The sequence below is a fragment of the Pinus tabuliformis genome, chromosome Q, assembly GCF_031772625.1.
Source record: "Pinus tabuliformis cultivar Carrire ecotype Pingquan chromosome Q, CPIR1, whole genome shotgun sequence".
Lineage (NCBI taxonomy): Eukaryota > Viridiplantae > Streptophyta > Pinopsida > Pinales > Pinaceae > Pinus > Pinus tabuliformis.
The window spans coordinates 1,147,687,556-1,147,710,721 of NC_142296.1; the positions used below are offsets into that span (position 1 = coordinate 1,147,687,556).

The window sequence follows — 23,166 nt, forward strand, 5'->3', positions numbered from 1 at the left end:
TGGAATCAAATATTATGGCTGTAGAAAAGCTTAAATTCATGTTCATAGAAGGACGCAGAGAGGTGAGGCTTCCTCTTCCTCTGCTTCATCGTCAGAACCTAAATTAGATAAAATGACTAAGATGATAGAGTCATTGGCTGCTGAGATATCTAAGCTGAAAGTTGAGCAGAGTTTTGGGAAAGCAAGGTTTCAAAACACATTTGCTCCAAGAAATCCAAATCCATTTAGGAGAGAAAATGAACAGTTGCAAATCATTCAAATGGGTAAAGAAGTCAATGAAGAACAAAGGGTTAAGGCTCCGTTCTAGAATGTAGTCATGGAGGAAGAGCAGTTTGAAGAAGAGGATGAAATCATTGCATGGAAGATAAAGGTAGTGCTACCTTTTTGACATTGGCTGCATACGAAGAATCATTACTACAGGACCAAACCAGTCAAGAGTGGGATAGAGAGGCTGTTTTGCAGACTGGCGAACAACAAAGATATAATCTGAGGTAAAAATCAAACAATGTCAAGGAGAACCTTGCCCAAAGAGCTGCTGTCCAAACAGAGCAACAAATATCAGACAGAAGAAGCTAGTGGCTGATCCAGTCATCCTCAAAGCACTAGCTTAAGAGGTAAGAGGTCCTAATAAGTCCCTTTCTCCTTTCAGTTTTGAGTCAGAAGTCCAGAAGTTAAAAATATCTGTACCTCTAATAGAACTTGTAAAGAGTGAAGTTTTTAGAAAGCCTATCCTTAATGCTCTTGAGCTGAAAGCCACACAAACCCCCACTGACTATGTCAATTTGCAAGATGGTAAGCCTGCGGTTGTGCTTAGCCCGATGATTAAACCTGTTGATAATAATTCTCCATCATTTTATGTCTCCTTGACCATTCATGACAAAATCCTCCACAATTGCCTGCTAGACACAGGGGCCAGCCACAATTTGATGCCTAAAGTTGTCATGGAGGAGTTAGGCCTTGATATCACTAGACCATATCATGACTTATTCTCATTTGATTCAAGAAAGGTAAAATGCCTAGGATTAATCAAAGACATGGCCATTACCCTGACTCAGTTGCCCATGAAGAGCACGATGATGGATATTGTGGTAGCAGATGTCCCTCCCATGTTTGGCATGCTGTTGTCCAGAGGGTGGATTAAGAGACTAGGTGGGACATTACATAATGACTTATCTTATGCCACTGTCCCAGTCTTTGGAGAGGAAAGCAGGAGATTTTACAGAGAAGCACAACTAGCCTACATTATCAGTGATGAGAGTAATCCTTCTAATCATCCTATCTATGCTGTGGACAATGATTTTGGAGCATGTATTCTCCAAATAGAAGAGTCTCAGAAGGCCTCAATGTAGATCAGGAAACCAATAATCTAGGCCGATGGAGAGCAAGGAAGTCAGGTTTGGGAGATGTTCTTTGATGGAGCATGTTCTAGGGAGACTGCAGGAGCAGGAGTGGTGCTCCAGAACGAGAAAGCACACATTTGTCTTTTAAGCTGGCCTTTCAAGTCACGAACAATATAGCAAAGTATGAGGCTCTGATATTGGGTCTCAATGCAGCTAAAGACAGAGGAATCAGGAACATAAAGGTGTTTGGAGATGCTGATCTTATCATTCAGCAAGTGAATAAAACATTTCAAGCAAAGCACCCAAGGCTGAAAGCATATAGAGATGAGGTATGGAGACTCAAAGATTCTTTTGACAATTTTTGTATCTCATACATCCCTAGAGTAAAAAATTAGCTTACCGATTCCCTTGTTGTGTCTGCTAGCATGTTTATCCCTCCCATGCCTCCAAGACTAGTTTATGAAGTTCAAATGAAATATAGACCATCCTTGCTTGATAATGTCCAGCATTGGAAAGTCTTTGAAGATGATAATGAAATGAATAGATTTCTGCAAGTCATTGATGAATTATCTGAAATGAAAATTGACCAAGATAATGAAGCCTTGGAAGAAAATCCCTAATCCTAGCTTAGAAACAGAATTGGTAAAGATAACATTGTCCAGCTGCCCAGCAATCATATACCTAAGGGTCTAGTTCCTTTAGAAAAGTTGTTTGACCAGAATGATGTTCCTTACAAGGCTGCCCAAAAAGAAGACCAGTCTGTAGTCTGTAAGCACAATATAGGGAGTCCAGATCAACCCAGATACATAAATCTGTCCACTCATATGTTTGCTACCCATAGTGCTGAATACTACAATTTAATGAAGCAATTTGCTGATGTCTTTGCCTGGGGATATAGTGACCTGAAAACATATGAAAAAAAGATCATCCAACATAAAATACCTTTAGAGAAAGACACCATCCCTTTTAAGTAGAAGCTGAGACCCATAAATCCTTTGCTCCTTCCTCTGATTGAAAAAGAAATAAAGAAGTTACTGGCTGCCAAAATCATAGTCCCTCTCAGATATTCAAAGTGGGTAGCCAACTTGGTAGTGGTGAGGAAGAAGAGTGGAGAAATCAGACTCTGCGTTGATTTCAGAAACTTAAACAAATGCTCCAAGAAAGACAACTATCCTCTGCCCAAGATGGAGCATTTGCTGCAGAAGGTCTCAGGGGCCAAAGTGATGTCTTTCCTAGATGGATTTTCAGGGTATAATCAGGTTGCTGTACATCCAGATGACCAAGAGAAGACTGCATTCACCACTCCTTGGGGAAATTTTATGTATTCCAAGATGCCTTTTGGACTGATGAATGCTAGAGCCACCTTTCAGATATCTATGGATATAGCATTTGTGGGAGAGAAGGATAAATTTGTCCTTATCTACTTAGATGATATAACATTGTACACCAGCAGCCATCAAGACCATTTATAGCATTTAAAGAAATTATTCCTGAAGTGCAGAAGGTTTGGGATTTCAGTCAATCCTAAAAAGTCACAATTTGCTTTAGAAGAGAGTAAGCTATTAGGACATGTTGTTTCTGCTGCAGGTGTCCGAATTGACCTAGAAAGAGTAAGAGAAATATAGACTTTGTCTGTCCCGAGATCAAAGAAAGACATATAGTCCTTTCTGGGCAAAATTAATTTTATAAGGAGGTTCATCCCAAATTTTGCAGAACTTGTAAAACATATTACCTCCATGTTGAGAAAGGGGTCCGAAGTCAAATGGTCTGATGCAGCAAGAAGATCCTTTGAGTCCATTAAGAAATCTATTATGGAAGCTCCCATTTTAAGAAGTCCAGATTACAGCAAGGAATTCCATATATTTTAATTTGCCTCTGAAGACACCCTTGTAGCAGTTCTATTGCAAGCAGATGAAGAAGGCTCAGAGCATCCAGTGGCATTCTTCAGCAAAACCTTAAGGGATGCTGAGCTGAGGTATGATATCATTGAAAAACAGGCATATTCTCTTGTCAAGTCTTTGAAAGCATTCAGAATTTACATTCTGCATTCCAAGATAATGGCATACGTACCTTCTGCTTCAATAAAAGATGTTCTGACACAGCCTGATGTTGATGGAAGAAGGGCTAAATGGATTGCAAAGCTGATTGAATTTAACATAGAATTGAAGCCCACTAAGCTGGTCAGAGGTCAGGGCCTTGCCAAATTATTGGCTGAAGAAAATTGCAGAATGCTGGACATAAATCTCATAAGCACAGATGCAGAAAGGGGTCAAATAGAAGAAGAAACAGCTGAACTAGGAAAAAATCAGTCATTGGCAGAAAATTTAGCTTCTTGTGATTGGTACTCTGCAATAGCTCAATTTTTGCTGAAGCTAGAAATTCCTCCAGGCTTTAGTGCAAGCCAAGCCAGAACTATTAAGCTCAGGGCAGCAAAATATTGCATTCATGAAAATCTGCTTTACTGGAGGGACCCCTCTGGAATTCTTTTGAGGTGTCTGGACAAAGAACAATCCATTGAAGTCATGCAACAATTTCATTCCAGCATATGTGGAGGGCATCATTATTGGAAAACTACAGCCCACAAAATCCTTAGAGCTGGGTATTATTGGCCCACCTTGTTTGCTGATGTCTTCTCATTTGTTAAATCATGTGACAGGTGCCAAATATTTGAAGGAAAACATCAATTGAAGTCCCTGCCCTTGAAACCAATACATGCAAACGACCCTTTTTAGCAGTGGGGCTTAGAATTCATTGGAGAAATCAATCCACATATCAGTGGCCAACACAGATGGATCTTAGTTGCCACTAATTACTTCACTAAATGGATTGAAGCAATCCCTTCCAGAAAGGCTAATTAGCATGTTTTCATGAGGTTCTTGACACAGAATATCTTCACCAGATTTGGTTGTCCACATAAAATAATCATAGACAATGCAGCAGCCTTCAAGGCAAAAGAATTGGTGGACATGCGTGACTCAATGGGCATTAAGCTGGTTCATGCCACCTCATATTACCCTCAAGGCAATGGTCTAGCAGAATCTTCCAACAAAAGTCTGATAAGGATAATTAAAAAGTTGTTGGAAGACAACAAAAAGAACTGGGATTCTAAGCTCAAATATGCACTGTGGGCTGACAGAGTAACCACCAAGAAATCCACAGGGAATTATCCATTTAAGCTGGTATATGGCACTGAAGCTGTGTTCCCGATCCAGTTAACTCTCCCTGTGGAAAAGTTCTTACAAGAAGAGCAGAACGACATGGCCAAAAGAATCATTGATTTAGCAGAGGTACTTCAAATCAGGGAACAATTGGTTCAAAAGTCTGCAACACATCAGAAGAAGATCAAGGAAGTCTTTGACGGGAGGACAAAATCAGATAATTTTCAGGTTGGAGACTTGGTTCTTAAGTGGGATGTACTGAAAGAGAAAAAAGGCAACTATGGGAAGTTTGATGCCTTTTGGACAGGGCCTTTTATTATTTCTCAGATCCAAGGGAACAATACTTCATGCTGAAAAGTATGGGAGGAGAAGTAGTTTTTGATGGCCTAGTTAATAGGCGGTTTTTGAAAATTTATGTCATCTAAGGTCTTTTGGCCTTAAGGTTGTAAATATGTTATTTTATTAGTTTTTAGTATAAGCTCAGTTAGACTCCATGCCCAATGGAACACTAGGAAATTTTGCTAATTGGTTTTTACAGGAAAGGCATTGATCTGCAAGTTCTTGAGACCTCACAGGGAGGATCTCATCCAAGGAGCCAGTGTTATCTCTGCTATATAATCAATATTTTCTAAAGCTGGGGGCCCCTTTGTCCATGGTCATGCTAAAAAACGGGGTTTATAATGGTTACCCTCACCTTCCCCTCTACCTTTCTCACCCTCCTTTTGTCTTAACTTCCCGTGCTTATGTTGACAATCATATTAAAAAGTTATTTTCAAAGCCCTGGGCATCAATGCACAAAACCTTATAAAAACCTGTGCCCACACGACCATGTGCCTCCATAAAACCTTCACCGTAACCTCGACTTAACATTTCCTTGTCACATCCGACGAAACCGCGCAGTTTAAACCCTGCCGTCCGATCACCTACCAAGCGATCCAACGTCGTTCACTCCTCCCGCACCCGCAAACTGACCGCGCGATAACTCGCGATCAAAAGCGGTTTCATCCCGCCCCGTCCACCATGCGTCGCACGATGATTGAGATCGCTTGTCATTGTACGTTTACCGCTTCCCCCCCAATGGCGGTGCGATCAATACCACTTACCACCCGTCCTCCGTCCCCGCTCGTTAACCCCCGTGCATGTCCTCCACCCAATGACCGTTGGATCTGCCCACCTGAGATCAAATGGCTCACAATCGCTTTGCTCCCATTTCCTCCTGATACTTCCCGCCAAGCACTCCCCGCCGTCGATCCGTCCAATCTAATGGCTGAACTTCTTCCTCCATCTGTCCTGAATATCCACGTCCATAACCATTCCATACTCTTGAAAGGACGAAGGTGGCCAGCATCCAGTACTCGGCATAGTAGCTCCTCAACAACTGCATTCAACATGAAGGATGATCGAGAAGGAAAAGGACAAGGCTCGAGCAGTTAAAAGCATTTAGCAGTTATGGAATTTCATCCATACGACACTCCACTTGCTCTAGAAGTACAACAGAGCACCCGAGAAGATCAAATTCGTTCACTAAAGCAGGCAGATTGCACCAGAGACTCCATCAAGCAGTTAAAGCGGTTGGTGGTCAATTATGACTCCTCCATGCCTAGAATAGCAGAACGTCTTTGTAATGAAACTCTATATATAGCCAGACAACAGATGTAATCAAGGTTGATGGTTGTTGTTTTGATGTAAGGTTCAACTTCTGGAGACTGTAACTGCTTTGATACTTGCAACATCTCGTCTTCATTTTCAGCGAATACAAGCTTCTTTTGCTGTTAATTGCTCACTTTCCATTTCTATTCTATTCTAGGCTATGCTTGATATGTAGTTTTCCTGAACTCTTGATGTATAGCATTAGAGGAGCTATCATCCTACCTTTGTGTTTGAATATTGCATGTATCAGTGAATGTGTTAATCAGGTTTATTTTCACCTAGTGACAAAGAGTTGTCATCCTGTATGTGCAGTAGGGAATTAGATTTGCAGACCTCTTTACTGGTTGCAACTGGCCATCACAGGGTCCTGTGCATCTGTTGGTGTGGTCAGTATTCTCCATATTCACCCAATCCTTAAGTTGTGAGTAATTGGTGGTCTAAAGCCTTGTAGTCTGGGGGTGTTCATGCATGTCTGGAGTCAAGCAAAGAAGAAGTAGTTATTTGGCTTGAAAAAGCATCATTCCTTCCATTCATCCATTTCCAACATTAAGTTGAGTTTGTAATTTTCCCGAGCATCTCTGAGCTACAACCTAGGAGAGTTTCTTGGGGTGATAACAATACTCAAGCCAAAATGGGAGTAGTCTCTTAGACAAGGTAGTTAGCCACCTTGAGATGCCAAATACATGGCCAAAATAGAATATGTTAAGGTTGTTTATCCAAGAAGAGAGCAACTCATCCTTCAAGGATAATCCATGAAAAAATATTTTTGCAAATAATGGTCATGACCACCTTTACAAGTGGAGTGACTTCAAAGAATATGCCAAGGTAATTAGAGTCTTGTAGACAAATAATGTAACTCCTCCAAATGGAAATAGTAATAAGATGTTAGGGAATTATCTCCCATGGTTAACCAAATTGGCCATAAATAGTAATCCCATAGAAACATGTGCCATAATTTTCCATAAAGTTGTTATAACCTCCTCAAAGAAGTGGGGCGTCCTCAATCAATGTGCCAAACTGGTTAAATGCACATGTACCAACACCTCTCCTCCAAGGAATATGATAAATAGTTCACCCTAAGAGATTGTGTAATGAGACTAGGACACTCTCCAATATAGTAATAAAGGATCTTCCCAAACCAAGAGAAACCATATGATACAATGTGAAAATAACATGCCAAATGACCAAAACCATGGGTGTCAATATAGAAGACCATTCAAGCAAGGTCTAAATGCCTCCAAATGCATGAGAAGATGCCAAATAAGGGTAGTGATTTCCTCTATCAAGAAAATAACTACTCACAACATGCCACATCATAGCCAAACTATAAATATCCATTGGCATTCTTCTAACAAACCACAACCACTTTTCCATGTCATCAAGACATCCACCAAAAGGGACATAACTTATGCAACAAAGGGTGGGTGTACTACTTCAAGGTTCACCAATCAAAATCATGAAACAATAATCCAAGTGAAACCCTATGAACACATGCAAACATGCCCAAAAACTAATTCACTGTGTCAAGGAGCAATAATTAACCAACAATATTTAAGGAAACTCTTAGTTGATGGATATCCTTAATCATAAATGTGCTAAGGGTGAATCAAATGTTTGAGCAATGTTATGCAAGGCCCTCAATCACATTTCAAACACCATATGTGTGATATGCAAGCCTCCAAACAAGAAATGATGACGTCACCCAAGGACATAATGTGCATTATCTAATATGGGATATCAATAATAAATCATAGTAACAAACCCCCATGGTTATGTGATTTTGAGGGCAACGACACTAGGTAAGTGCGCATAAGAACAATTTTCATTAAGACACCTCAACACTCACTAGAGGTGATCAACAATGTCATAAGGGACAAAAATCCAAAGGAGGCTAATTTACAGGATGGGTTCATAGTTATAGAGTGCTTGGAAGCTGAACTTTTGGGTGATTATATTCATGGAGAAAGCACGCCACCCCCATCTGCTAGCAGTTTTCCGGATGTAGGGGATTTTCCTTTAGCTTCGCAATGCTTAGCATTACATGGGGGCCATGTAGTTGCTGGTCATGTTCCATGAACACTTTCACCTACTCTTGCTTCTCTTCCTCATATATCATGGGAAAAGAAATTAGAAGTTTCTTGTCGCAAGAAGAAAGCTTAGTAGATACTAGATCTCTCTCTTTTTGTTGTTTAAAAGCAGTCCCCAGAAATTAGTAATTTTTTTTTTATTATGGCCTATTTCGTAAATATTATAAGCCTTTTTAAGATTTAACTTTGAACTTGCCTTTAAGGTTTGAACTATAGTTTGAATCTAACAACTCTTTGGTAATGAATATGATGCTTTGCTTCATTTCATGGTTGATGTTATTTATTATTTTTTGTCGATGACAAATTTTATATGTGGAAACTTGAAGGTTGTGATTGATGATAATGCTATAACTAATAAATGATTGTTGTTATTTTTGTACCAAATGGTTGGTGCATAAATGATCATCACTAATCTAGTAGTTAAATATATGTTTTCATGTTTTCTGTAGTTGACTCAACTTTTTGCATGTTTTCTTTTGAAAATACATACATACATACATACATACATACATACATACATACATACATACATACATACATACATACATACATACATACATACATATATATATATATATATGCAACAATTATATGAAAATATGTATATATAAAAATGCTTCTGAAACATTCCTCTACTGGAAGAATTCCGCTTCCAACAGCCTTGGGAGGGGGAATTTTGATAGGCAACTGCACTGGGGCTAAGGTATTGACCGAACCCCTCCCATGATTAATAGTTAACGGAGGTCATTAAAAAAGTTTTTGGCTCTTTTTTTTTTGGGGATCCCCCTCCACTTGTCTTTTGAAGAGCATATCAAGGAGTGGAGGGGTAAATGCCATAGACATCAACCCCCCCTTCATTACAATTTGGTGATTTTTTTTTTACCAGTATTCGATTCCTGTGTGTGAAACTTGATGGCCTTACCCAGGGTTGATGGCTATCATTTCTAGCTTTTAAATTGGCTGCTTAATAAGGGTTATCGATATGTTGAAACATAAGCATGATCATTCTTGTTTGGCTTGAGGGTTTAGTTTGGAGATCCACATTTTGGTGGAGGGCCTGACACTGAGTGACCCCACTGGTTCCCTGGGATCAAGGTGACTCTATTGGTCCTTATTTGAGAGCCTCCATGTCTCACTACTGTTGTTGCATTTTCAGGGAGATTTGGGGTTGAAAGAAGTGCCTTCACCAATGTGATAAAGACATTGTGGATGTCCATGGCAGTTTAATTTACTTGCCACTAGCATGGGCAAATTAGAAGCATGGTTTTGAGGATCACTCAAAGGCAAATAAGGCTGGGGTCTAGTTCACCCTTGAGGCTGTATATGTCATTATCCCTTGAGACTGGTAAGAGGAACCGTGGGCCACTACAGGTTTTGCACAGGAAACATACAAAGTTGTCCACCATTCTAGACAACATATCTGACCTGGTAGTGTGTATTTCAGCTCACATAAATCTTGACCCTACACTTGGCCTGCCTGATTAGTTTGTTGATTTTGCTGCATCTGGCCTCACATAAGAGTCTAAAATGGAAGTTTGGAGAGCATGTTGACTTTGTAGATGATGCTCATTCAGTGCTTTAATTATCTGTTAAAATTTGTTTGTTTTGTCTAATTACATTTTTGTTAATCATGTAAGACAATATAGTTGCAAATTCATAAGCAGGCTGGTTGGGTGCCATAATCTAGTGCCTGTATATGTAATCTGAGCTTTTCACTGAGGTTAAGGTCTATATTCGATTTCACACGAGATTAAAAACACATGCCCTATAGAAACTGTTTAAATCACCTGCATAAAGCGTGACATCCACAGTGCCACCACACTCATCTAATTGTTGGGTGAGAATTTCTGTGATGGATGCTCACAGTTTTCAACATTTCAGGGCCACCTTATGTCATTGTGGGGATAGCTTGTGAAGCTTCTTGAACAAACAACATAACGAAATACCAAAGTACTCCCTTTTGACATTGTGTTACAAGTCATCTGGTCAAAAGATGAGAGGTGATGAGTTGGCTTTTGGAATATTTTTTTTTGAAAGAAATGCTCCAGTTAGGGTGATTTTTCCAAAATCACAAGTGGAGGAGGATTTCCTATTTTCTATGCATCTAGGAGTAGGTGTCAAGCCTGCTGGATCTACAATGATATTATTTGGAGATGGAACAACAACCGTTACTCACTATTGGAATGAAGCTACATCCCTATATCAGTTTGAGTTATCGTGGGATGCAGGGAAGGTTCTAGATGCCTCAATTTTTCCGTCGGTGGATGGTGGTGAGGAAGGTGCATGGATAGTCCTCATAGAGAAAGCAAGTTTATGGGAAATCCCTGAAAAAGCTATTCTATTAGGTGATGTTGAACCAACCAAACGAAGTTTGTCCCATAAAGGGACCTCCAATGAAGGAGTTACAGAAGAAGAAAGGAAAAACTTTGTGGTTGGAGGTAATTTTTCTCTTCGAAGAGAAAGTACTGAGGCATGGATTTCCAGAGATAATGGAGAAAGGGCTGTACTGAAAGGAGTTGGCCAGCGTACTGCCCAAGATGAGGAAGCAGAAAGTTTAATTGGGCATCTATTTCAAAATTTTCTTAACTTAGGGCAAATTGAAGGAGCATTTGAAAAGCTCCATCAGGCTAGTGCATTTGAAAGAGATGGGGAAATGAATGTATTTACCCATCTAAGTCGAGCTATTGTTGACAGACTTGTAAAACACTGGATAGCAAGTAGAGGAGAAAATATAGCAGCAATGGCTACTATATCTTCCCAGCTTTTAGAAAAAAAGCACTGACATCGACATTTTTTGCAGTTTCTTGCTACCTCCAAGTGCCATGAAGAGCTTCAGATGAGGTAGAGAGAATTTTTACAATCTATCATGCGACACGGTGAAAAACTTTCTGCCATGATTCGACTCAAGGAACTGCATAATGCATCTGCCCAAGCTAGGCCACAAAGAAGGCTTGAGTCTCTAAATACTGATTTACAACACAATGAAATTAGTGGCTCTCTTTGGGATCTTGTCCAGATAGTTGGTGAGAAAGGTAGTAAGAAAATGTAATGTTGATGGATAGAGAGAAAGCAAAAGTGTTTTATAGTTGAGTTTTTGAGTTGGAGGAGTTATTTTCCTGTGTTAACAAACATCTAACTTATGTAATAGGAAAGGAGCTGCCACTTCTGTTACAAATAGAACGACTTCGTGAAATCTCAATTGCTTGCACAAGTGTAGTACGCACTGCTATTTGCAATAGAGATATCCAATACTCTTGGTATCCATATCTTGAAGGTCTAACACCTTGGTATTGCCAACTGATAGTACGGTATGGAATTTAGAAGCTAGGATCACTTATCCTAGAATTAAAAATGGAAGCAGATGTTTTAGACCTTCAATGAAATCAATTTTAGCTTCTCAGCTAGAAGAGGTTACTGATATTTTACTAGAAGCATATGCTGGTGAAATTACTGCTAAAGTTGAATGAGAGGAAGAATATCGTGGTTATCAAGCAGAGTATTGGAGTAGACGGCTGGTGATGGGAGATTTGTAGAGAAACCAAATTTCAACAATAAAGGGCAATATGCTAGTGTCCAGATTAAGGCCATGAAGGACCAGAAGGCTTAGGATTACTCAGTCCAGAAAGCATTGCCTTCTGATACGAGTAGATCCCAAGATCAGGGAACTTTACCTTATTCAAGGGAAGGTGTTCAGTCGATGCAAATGGAATGGAATAAACAATTGTACAATCTTGGAAAGCATATGCATGGACTAGCGTAGGTTGCAGAAGGCTACCACAAGTTATGTCCCCCTTCCACCTCACGTGTACGTATAGATTACTAAGGAAGCCCAATACGCCCAATACTTGCTCGACAGTTTGTGGACAAATAAGAGGAGAGAAGGGACTCTAGAGGGCATAGGGTGGAAGGAGGTGGATGAGGCACAAAGTGAGGGGGGGTGGATTAGGGAGGAACAACAATAGCATTAAGGATGTATGCAATGACGTGTGGGTGAGTAAAAGGGAGGGCAAAATTTGAGATTATTTTTATTTTTTATTTATTTATTTATTTTTCTTTCTGAATGTTTTGTTTATTATTATTATTATTATTTTTAATTTAATAATTGATTTTTTTTGTTATATATATATATATATATATATATATATAATTTTTTATTTTAATAATATTTTTGTTTTTTAATAATTTTTTTAATATACAGATATGTTATTTTTTAAATAATAATTTTTATAGATATATTATTTTGTTAATTGTCTTTTTTTAATTTTAATTACGTTTTTTGGTTAATTTTATTTTTATGTTTTAAAATTTTATTTTTGTTTATTTGAAATTGTGTTTTAACTTCTTTCTTTCTTTTAAATTTAAATTTTATTTAAATTAGTTTTTTTGGTTAATTTTATTTTTATGTTTTAAAATTTTATTTTTATTTATTTGAAATTGTGTTTTAACTTTGTTTTTTTTTTTTAAATAAAAGAGATTATTTTTTTAATAATTTTTATTCTTAAGAAAAATCATTAAATTTTTTTATTTAAAATGTACAATCAATTAATAGATAATTCTCAAGTAATATGTCCTTTGGATTTAGGAGTTGATTTTTAGTTTTTTATTTGTGACATTATAGATTGTTAGTGAGATGATTTCAATTGAGTCATAATTTTAGTTTCAAAAATAGAAGTAGTGCTAATGGAATTATTACTTTTCAATTCAACGATCCATTTTAAGGTTTGTTTGTTTGTTTGTTTATTGTTTTTTTTTTTTGTTTTTCTTTTCTAAAATGGAAAGACCATAATGTCAAACAAGTTACAATCAAGTTGACATTTTAACCACTTCCAAAAAATAGTAGTACCACTTTTTGATTTAAGGGTTGATATTGATGTTTTCAACCCAAAAATATGGGGTTTTTGGTCCATAGTTCTCATTTTGAGGTCATATTTCTCGTTAAGTTGGTAACCTTTTTTAAAGTGCCATCTATTATTGCTGTTGTAAATGAATCACCAATATTGCATGTGTCAATTACTATTTATGGTTGTGTTATTAATTGATTTCAATCATAAGATTAAGGATATCAAAAGTGTATTTTAGAGCATATCATTTATCAATATTGTGCATTGTTTGAGCATATTACAACCATGACAAGTAAGTAGTGAATAGTCCCATGAACAAACATAAGCAAACCGAGATATAAAGAGATGTGAATATGCTGATTTAAATGGACTATGTGTTTTAGGGGAGAGTGTATGTTTGATATTAGGCATAGAACCTATATGAAAAAAGGCTAGTGAGTCCCATAATATAAGTTGTAATCACACTTATATATTAATAAAATACATTACCATTGTAGATTGACTCAAACATAATGGTAGGGGGCGATATGACTCCATGAGAGGGAAAATGAACTAAGGGATTAAGGAAAAATGATAAGGATATAATATTATATTCCTTAGTCCTAAGTCATTATTATAATGATTTTATCTTAAGTTTCCAAGTGATGAGATGAGTTCCCAAGTGGTGGGAGAAGTATTTCTTTATGTCCATTTGTCAAGAGAAAAAAATGCATTTTTAAGCTACAAATTTAGTGGAAAAATCACCCATTCTCAACATTGTGACTTGCTAATGGGTTTAGTTATGCTTAGTGCAAGTTAGGGAGCCAATGTAACCTTGCTAATTTGTGAAAACTTATGAATTCTAGGTGGATTTGAGTGGAAAATTCTCCTTGGGTTGCATTGGGGAAGGCTAGAGCCTTGGAGGGATAATTGTTGGGAATAGGTTTCCCATTTGTGAGGCCTAGAGGATTCCTAGTGACTCCATTATAGTAGCTAGAGTTCCTAGAGCCACATAGCTCTAAGACTTCCTAGCCAACTTCTATTGGATTTGTAGAAGGGGAATGGTACAACTTGAGGGATTATAAAGTAGAGAATGGGGTGCACTTCCTTGGGTTATGTATGCTAATGGGGAATGTGAGACTATAGGTTGGAATTATTGGTAGAGTTTGATACATTGGTCAAGCCATTGTTTGCAATGATCGAGAAACCTAGTTGGTTTAGTAGCCTTTGTCATGGTGGAGTCATAACCCTAACTCAAGGGTGACCTGTAATTGGGAGCCCTAGAACAATAATGTCTATGGATATGTGGACTGTCTAGGTTCTACAACTAGTTGGTGCTTTTACACAAAAATAAGTGTTCTATGTTATATACTTTTACATGATGTGTTTTATGTGTTTAATATATGCTATGATATGTATGTATGAAATTATGCATGAAAATACATGTTGGTAGGATTGCGTGTGTGTTTCATATGCATGCCATATTGTTTAGTTCTAATACCAATAGGTAACACGATCATGTTTAGCTTGGGTCTATCTTGTGCTAACCAATTATCCCATGTTTTATCTATCTTAAGTTGGCATATTTAAGCGAGCTTAGCTCGCTGAAATTATAGGTTTATATTGCATATTATTACGACTACACATCTCTCAAAGAATGCCTCATGAGCATCAAGATAGGGAAACCTAGGCTATACAAGATTAAAAGGGAATATAGAATAATAATAGATCCATCTTAAGTATTGAAAATTATAAAAGATTAAGCATCAATCTTAGGTAGGAAGTTAAAAACCTATGATATTGAATTTCAATACTAAAATCTAACTTCAAAATTTATAGAGAAATAAATTAAGCATTCATCATACCTTATTTGCATTGTTTCCCTCAATAATATTCCTTTCCTCAATGTCTGTTGCATGTCAAAACCCTTATATAACTACCCTAGAACAACTACCTCAAGAAAATAGGAAACAAAAGCTACATTAAAATTGGCAATAAGTGTCTTCCAATTAATTTCTAGCCACGAGAAATGATAAAGGATCCCTCATATGGATAAGATGCCTCAATAAACATGAGTAGTAAACCATGTGCTATTATAATACTATGTGCCAATACAAAGTGTTAAAAAAAATGCATGAGTTAAAATAGGAGGCACCCTCAATACCATGTTCTAAAACAATTTTGAGCAATAAAATAATATATCATGAAATAACCACCTCAACCAACTTATACATGTAAGTGGACTAACTAAAGAAAAGAGGTACACTCTACAAAATACTATAACAACCTACATGTGTGGATATGGAGTGCTCAAAACACACAACAATTTTCACATGACAATTTCATCAACATCACTATTTCATTAATTTTTATCCTATTTTCTATTATGACCCCATTTTAGAAATATGATGGCCATTGTACATATCATGATATTGGTAGAATTTTGGGCACTCTATCAAAATATATTTTCCCTTGAAGTTGGACACCTTAAATAATGTGAAAAAATCACCTCATAGTCACCTTTAACCACCCATACAAGTAATAATATTAATCAAAGTCACTCATGCATGTTCCATATGCTAACATTTGTACAAAATGTTGATTTGGACACCTTTGTGATGATGTGACATCCTTGTCATTGTCCACTGTGGTAACCTAGATCCCAATATATTGACACAAATCCCTCGAAATGTGGCATGGATCGAAATATAGGTAGATATTTCTGAACATAGATACATGGATCTCAATGCATGTACATGGATTTTGAAGTGATGTCATGGATCCCAAGGCATATGCATAGATCCTAGTGTGGGTTTCCCCATCCATAATATTGCATCAAGCTTCAAAATAATTCAGTAGGAAATGCACATTAAATAATAGCTTTTAACAACTTCAAAAAATAAGTCAATTTTATAATTTAGCTAATTTTACCATGGTAGGACAACCTTACCCCTATTACATGTGTTAATTCTTACGACAAAAAATGTTTCCTAGCTCACTGGGTTAACATGGGTAAAATAATGAATAATTTATGGAGAAAGTAAGAGGGACCCTGTGTTTTAACCATGGAAGTCATATATAATGATTACTGAGGTATATTATTAGCCCAAATTTCCTTTTTGATCTAGCAATCCTCGCTTTTTTGTACTTAAAAGCCTTTGTGAGGGAGATCTATTTAGAATTATCACCTTGACACCTTATTATTACTCCTCTTTTTTGATACTTTTCTTTAGATATTCATTTTGGCATGGGACTTTGGGTTTGGGTCTTTTTAATGAGGTGCATAGCTCTATCCTCATTATTTCATATTCTTCTTATTCTTATTAAACTTCTTGCTATTGTATTTTTTGGCTTTATTTAACATTGGATTACACTGTTCCTCAATTTCTTCATTTAGAACTTATTGGATGATATTTGCTAAGTCAAACAAAAGTTGCGATAATATCTTCTTATAAATGAAATGATAATGAAAGGAAAATGATGGAAATTTTCAGATATGATTAACATGAAATGGTATGCTATTCAACTAGATCACCAATAATATAATCTAGCCTAAATCAAGATAATACTTATCTAAAGACAATTATGTCCGCCCATAATACATGAGACAAGTAAATAGAATCTTATTATAGTTAACTAAAAATGAGATAAGTAAATAGAATCTTATTATATTAAACTAAAAATTTATTCCTTTCATGGGACAAGTAAATAGAATCTTATTATATCAGAACACACTTAGAAATCAACACAACATGTTTATCCAAAAAAACTACATATGAAATCATAACACATAACCTAAAAATATTATATGCATAAAGACATGTCTATCAATTTTCTTCTGCCACTCGCCAACATACTTTTACCCTGTCACAAAATATTCCATATAATGATTGTTTAGTAAATAGCTTGACGAAGCCACATGCAACGAATTATGTTGATGCATACTCAATCAGATGGTGGACGGGTGATTTTCACACCGACAGAAGAAAACAACTTAAGAAATGACTCGGAGGAAAAGAGGAAGATGAATATTTTTCAAATGTGAATATTTTTATATGTAATACATAAGTGTGTTTAATATCATGTTGCTACGTGTTAGATTTTCAAATAATTGGAATCAAATACATATAAGTGGTGAATATTTATGTTGCTATTTATTATTTAATACTATAGTGTTTGGTATATAAATGGTCAGATTTTAAAACAATTAGAATTTGAGGATTTCTATAAATGGTCAGATTTTAAAACAATTAGAATGTGAGGATTTTAATTAATTTTTTTTAGCATTAAATACGATTTAGTAGTATAAATATTATTTAGCATTTACAAAATGGTGTTTAGCAATATAGATATTATTCACTATAAATAAATAATTATATATTTTAAAATATTTACGCCGTAAGGTGTTTCCCTCTGAGATTAACTCCCCAAATTGCTTTCGTGTCAAAATATGTGCCATTGGATTTTAGTGTTAGACGATTAGGTAATCCTTATCCGTTGATTTGAATTGACTGTTCGTTCGATCCTGCACTAACTGCGACTGTTCGTTCGATCCTGCAATAATATGGACTTCTCCTTTAGTGCAATTGAGAAGATCTTCCAGGACGTGGACAGTATCGGGAACAGCAAGCCAGAGCGCCTCGCTGTGCCAGAGTATCTGATCCTCTGCATCAATGGTGAGGCGGTTTCTTGGTTTTTAAAATTAAATCCTCTGAATCCACATTTCTTGGTTTTTTTAATTAAATCCTTTAAATCCATGCTGAGGCGGTTTCCTTGGTTTTTAAATTAGATCATCTGCATCCATGATGAGGCGGCAACATAGATCCATCGTTCCACAGAAAACGAGAGAACCCGACCTTCCAAATTCACTGTTGAATATGGATGGCCGGCGTCGAAGGGCTTTTGAGGAGAAATTCCTGAGATCCTGCTGTAAAGTGAAGATGTTAAAAGATGAGGCGGTTTCCTTGGTTTTTAAATTAGATCATTTGCATCCATGATGAGGCGGCAACATAGATCCATCGTTCCACAGAAAACGAGAGAACCCGGCCTTCCAAATTCACTGTTGAATATGGATGGCCGGCGTCGAAGGGCTTTTGAGGAGAAATTCCTGAGATCCTGCTGTAAAGTGAAGATGTTAAAAGATTGAGTTGGAGGGCGTATACGGTGCATAGTGTTGGTGCTTGCTCCAGAATGGGTTTCTCGGTTGTGGTATCCGGTAGTGGAATCATGGTTGGGCGACCATTTTCTCCCAATACAGCGGCCATTCTCTCAGATTATTCCTGTAACGTAGACATTGAATCTAAGGGCAAAGAAGAAGGGATTGAGCAACGCCGTAAGCCTTGCAAATATGATGTCTCCCTCAGAGGTAAGCATTTACTTGAAGGACTATGGTAATTTTGTTGGGTGCCATTGTCGATTGCACCAAGGAGAATAGGGGATTTTATCATAAACGCATACATACATGTGTGATAAAGAGAATGTTCAGATTTCACTGTACTTCCTTGTAAGATAATTCATTCATTTATAATTTATAGTCATCGCTGTCATGATTCTGATAATAAATTTATGTATTGCTGTGAAAGAAACATTGGTTTTCCTCTCCAAGATTCCAAAATGGTCAAACTCCATTTTGCACTGCGAATGATATTTGCATTTAATTGATTATATCTTTTAACGATGTTTGCATTTAATTGGTTATATTCGGGGAGTACGATGACTTAGGTTCTGTCTCAAAACATCCTTGAAACTCATCTCTTGCTCTGAGGTTTCTCAGAATCCGCATAACCATGATCTGCTGTTGGCCAGCAGTGTTTTCTTTGTCCAGATTTGCAGTTATTGATTTATTTGGGTTACAAGATTTTTTGAATTTTTTTGCCCAAATTCCAGTCACTTTTGGCCGTCTAAGCAATTCCTCTACCTTGTTAGAAAACTCCTTATTGTATTTATATAAAATTCAATTTCTCCCTACGTATTTGGTGGAATTTCATAAGAATTTGTACTCCCTTAAACATTATGTGGTGTAGAAATCCATGAACAAATAATTAGAAATGGATTTCAGCTGGATGTCATTGTGGTCACTGCCCTATTAGACATGTATGAAAAATGTGGTAGCTTAGACAATGCACGCGACCTGTTTGACATGATGCGACATCGAGATGTTGTCTGTTGGACGGCCATGATTGCAGGATATGCCATGCATGGCCCCTTGGTCTTTAAAAGATTGTCCATGGTAATCATGGAAGTGGCAAAGTTACATGAATACATTTACTGGCCAGCATGCAAGCTGGGGAGTTTCAGATCCAGCTCAATGATACATTTAGCATTACGAGCTAAACCAAATACATTGTTGATTATACTAGAATAAATTGTTTATTCTGAACAGTTTGGAGAGCCCTCAAAAGTTAGTGTCTTTGATGAGATTAGAATGACAAGAAAAGGAGTGACCTTGATATTACATCTTGGCAATAGTCCTGTCTTGCTAACATGCTGTTTGGTGGACTTAGAAGTCTCCCTATTTGGATGAGTGAGGAATGAAATGTAACTTTCAAAGAAATTGCCATTTCAGCAATAACCAGATTCAATGATTGGTTGCATTGTTGAATATAATTGGCAAATCTTGAAATATCATCAATGATGTTTATCATCCTACTAATATTGTTGTCCATGTTTGACTCCCAAGTATCGTCCTGCTAATATTGTTGTCCATGTCTGACTCCCAAGTATCGTCCTGCTAATATTGTTGTCCATGTCTGACTCCCAAGTATCGTCCTGCTAATATTGTTGTCCATGTCTGACTCCCAAGTTCTCCAAGTCATCTTTTTTTTCTTTATTGCTTTGTTCCTGTTATCCTTTGACTTGCCGGGGTAGCTATAGAATCAATTCACTTGTGTTTTGTATCAGAACCAGCAGTTCCATAAATGAGATCTATGGAATTTCCATGGACATTTTCTAGAGATGTTTTTAACATACTTAGCTGACCCTTGTGATGTCAGGTGTTTGGGAGAGAGAGATTATACCAAACTGTGATGCACTCTATGTTCGTCCTCTCACACATGATGATGTTGCTTTTTGGATGTGGGTTGTGATATATGGTAATCATTGGTATATTCTATACTGGCTCATAACACTTTAAATTCTTGTCTTTTACCATGTTGTACCATGGTTTGTTCATAATTTATCTCTAGATAATGTATCACCTTATGAATCAAGTTGAACTACTAGAAACCAAGGTAGGTGTTTTACATCATTTTCCCTACTCATTTTGCACACCCCATCACTTCATCAACATTTTCATGCATTATCATCACTTCTCCTTCCATGCTTGAGTTATCATATGTATTGTAGCAAGGTTCAAAATAAAAAGGAAAATTATTAGGTATGAGAATGTCTAAATAAAAATCAAAGAGCTAAAAAAAATGCTCAAGGTAGAAACAACTAAAGTCACATTATGCACATGAGACATGCTGCCTTGCTATAAAACCCAGGTTCTCCCAGCCCCATTCTCAGATTAAAAAGAAGGAAAGAAAGAACTAAGCATATAAAAAGAGAAAAAGAAAAATAATCTCTAGCTCTTGAAACATCATTTCCCTTGTACCACATTCACCATCATCACTTGCACCCTATTTAGAATCCTAAGAAATACATCTTGTCTTAAGGGTTTTCACATGTAATTAAGGTTAACGATGTCCACATGATGGTCAAGTTAGGAATGAGTGATTAAATTAGTCATCGAGTATTAAGAGATTTCACTTGATTGTAATGATTCGAATTTATGAAGGGAACGATACATATTTATAACCAAAACACAGAGATATAGTGAAATTAAATTTCTATTAATAAATGGAAAATGTTGAAATTGTATCAATGGTATCTCTATCTTTGAATGGAAATTGATGCAAGTAAAAGGAAGTAAGAGTTATGGCCCCCCCTTTTTATTTAGTTTTAGAAATAAAACTAAATAAATGGGGACCCTTCTAAAAAATAAAAACTAGTGCTTATCTTTCCCTTAGTTTATTTTCAAGATATATGTGAAAAAATTAATCAATCCTATAAAAAAAATTTAACAAAGTGATATTTTCTTATATAGTTGAGATGTGAAATGTGAATTAGTTACTTTATGTAAATTTAATATTCTTGAAATTTAAAAGTTCAAATTTATGGAGAAATATTTGAAAGTAAAAACTACTTACAGAAAGCAAGTAGATTCAATTAGTTTTTAAAAAAGTGAATTTATTTATATATTTAAAAATATATTTTTAATAATAATAAATTATTTAAAATATTGAAAAATATAAAATAAAAATTAATAACTTTAAAATTATAAAAAAAAAGTGAGAATGTTTGTAGAGTTTGTTTTAATCCCAACAAAAATTATTCATAAGATATATAAATAGTTTATTTTTTATTTAATTAAGAAGCTTTTCTTTCATGTTATAAAATATATTAATGAACCAAAACCCAAATATATTAGAAAAAGAAATGGAAATTTACCTTCCATTAGCTCCAAAAACTGAATCCATTCCATACTTTAAATAATAAAAAATTAAAAATAATCCATTCCATACTTTAAATAATAAAAAATTAAAAATAAAATAAAAAATAAAAAATAAAATAAAAAATAAAAAATAAAATAAAAATAATCCATTCCATTCTATTTTTTATCTTTTAATTGAAGAATTTACCATCCCAATATATAAAGATGCTATCAATTTATAAGAAAATATAGAGACAGACAAAAAAAACAGCCCTTCTGTAACAAAATTGCCACATATAAGAGAACATTACACACTCCATAAAACAGAAAAAGTGTAACTTCCCATTCCATTCATAACACAACTGATGCTTAAAAAGTGTAACTTCCCATAATGGTAAAACAAACAGGAGGAACTTTCATAATGATAAAACAATTCCAGAGTGTGAGGTATCCACTTTTTATTCACACACAAAACAACCCATCAACAAAGCTTGCTTTCACTTTTCCTTGCAAGGAATCATGAATTTGATTTTACTTCAGAAATTAACCAAAAAAAAAATGCATATGGTAGAGAGCCTTAGTCACATCCTTAAACTTCAATGCTGGTTGTTATGGAAATCGACTTAGGGCTATTGCCAACTATCAAATGAAGGCTGGTGCTCGTAGTGAAGGAAACCGACTTATTGCCAACTATCCAACAAACCTTGAAGTGAAAATTACATTACATTATGTACAAAAATGGATATATTTTGAACATGTAAACTCCCCAAGTTTTCTTGTGCCCCTCATTGATGGCTGCTGTTAAGCTATAACATGGGGAAAAGCTCCCCCCTTCCCTTACAGTTCGCTACTTAGGGTTGCACGGTTTCCATATCCAACCATTAATCTAGTCAGCTTCTTATTACTCAGACACTCTTGGCAAACCGTCGAGTCTTCAAATCTGTTACCAAATTATGAAAAAAATCAAATAAATAATGAATTCATGACTATCTTTGCACAGTATCTATGTATGATTAATTTCATTGTGACATAATAGCTAAGATAAAATATCATTAGGTAAGCAACCTAATTTAAATCTTGAAGATACAGAATCTTCAGTGATTTTAATATCTGAAGAATAATTAATTGCTCTGTACATATCAGGGAACGGTATCAGGTGTTGCAAACTATGTGCTAAATTGACAGCATCTTCTGCATTACTGACTATTTGATTGAAACATATATATCTCCCATAGGCAGATGGATCTTCATAAGCACATATATGTGCATCCACTAGAAACCTTATGTATACAGTAGCTAAAGTGCCCTTCTCGTACATTTGTGCAGCCCCTGCAATCACAAAGACTAGCCACTGTAAATAAACTAGCTAATATTTTGCACTTCCATAGATTGGATCCTCTCCAAGGGATTACCATACCATATTTGTACGTTCTAGAGTAGAGTCTATTTGATATGCAGATCTCTCACCCTCACCTTTAAGATATGCAATGGTAGATCCTGAGCTTTTGTATGTGATACCAAGTCCCACAATTAGAGATGAGTTGATTGTCACCATATTCAGCCCCCTGTCCATGGCCATCACCCATGCAGCCTTCTCTGATAGTGTCTTGGCTAATGTGTACCACAACTGTGAATAGG

General features: G+C 36.1%; 1 protein-coding gene and 1 pseudogene across 1 annotated transcript; one reads left to right on the plus strand and one right to left on the minus strand.

Moving 5' to 3' along the window:
- Positions 1-6,923: 6,923 nt before the first annotated feature.
- LOC149223653 (nuclear pore complex protein NUP133 pseudogene) lies at positions 6,924-11,768 on the plus strand (annotated as a pseudogene).
- Positions 11,769-22,564: 10,796 nt separating this feature from the next.
- LOC149223654 (cinnamoyl-CoA reductase-like SNL6) lies at positions 22,565-23,107 on the minus strand. The gene is made up of 2 exons (XM_089387964.1): positions 23,002-23,107; positions 22,565-22,857 (listed from the first exon to the last, which is right to left on the minus strand). Exons 1-2 carry the CDS (start codon positions 23,105-23,107, stop codon positions 22,565-22,567), a joined length of 399 nt encoding a protein of 132 aa, XP_089244090.1.
- Between the last annotated feature and the right edge of the window lie 59 nt (positions 23,108-23,166).

What these genes read in the sequence shown, in the direction of transcription:
- LOC149223654 (XM_089387964.1), bottom strand. Translation starts at nt 23,107, where the DNA reads ATGGCCATGGACAGGGGGCTGAATATGGTGACAATCAACTCATCTCTA. An exon ending in TACCATTGCATATCTTAAAG is followed by an intron (nt 22,858 to 23,001) that starts GTGAGGGTGAGA and finishes TTGTGATTGCAG; the next exon opens with GGGCTGCACAAATGTACGAG.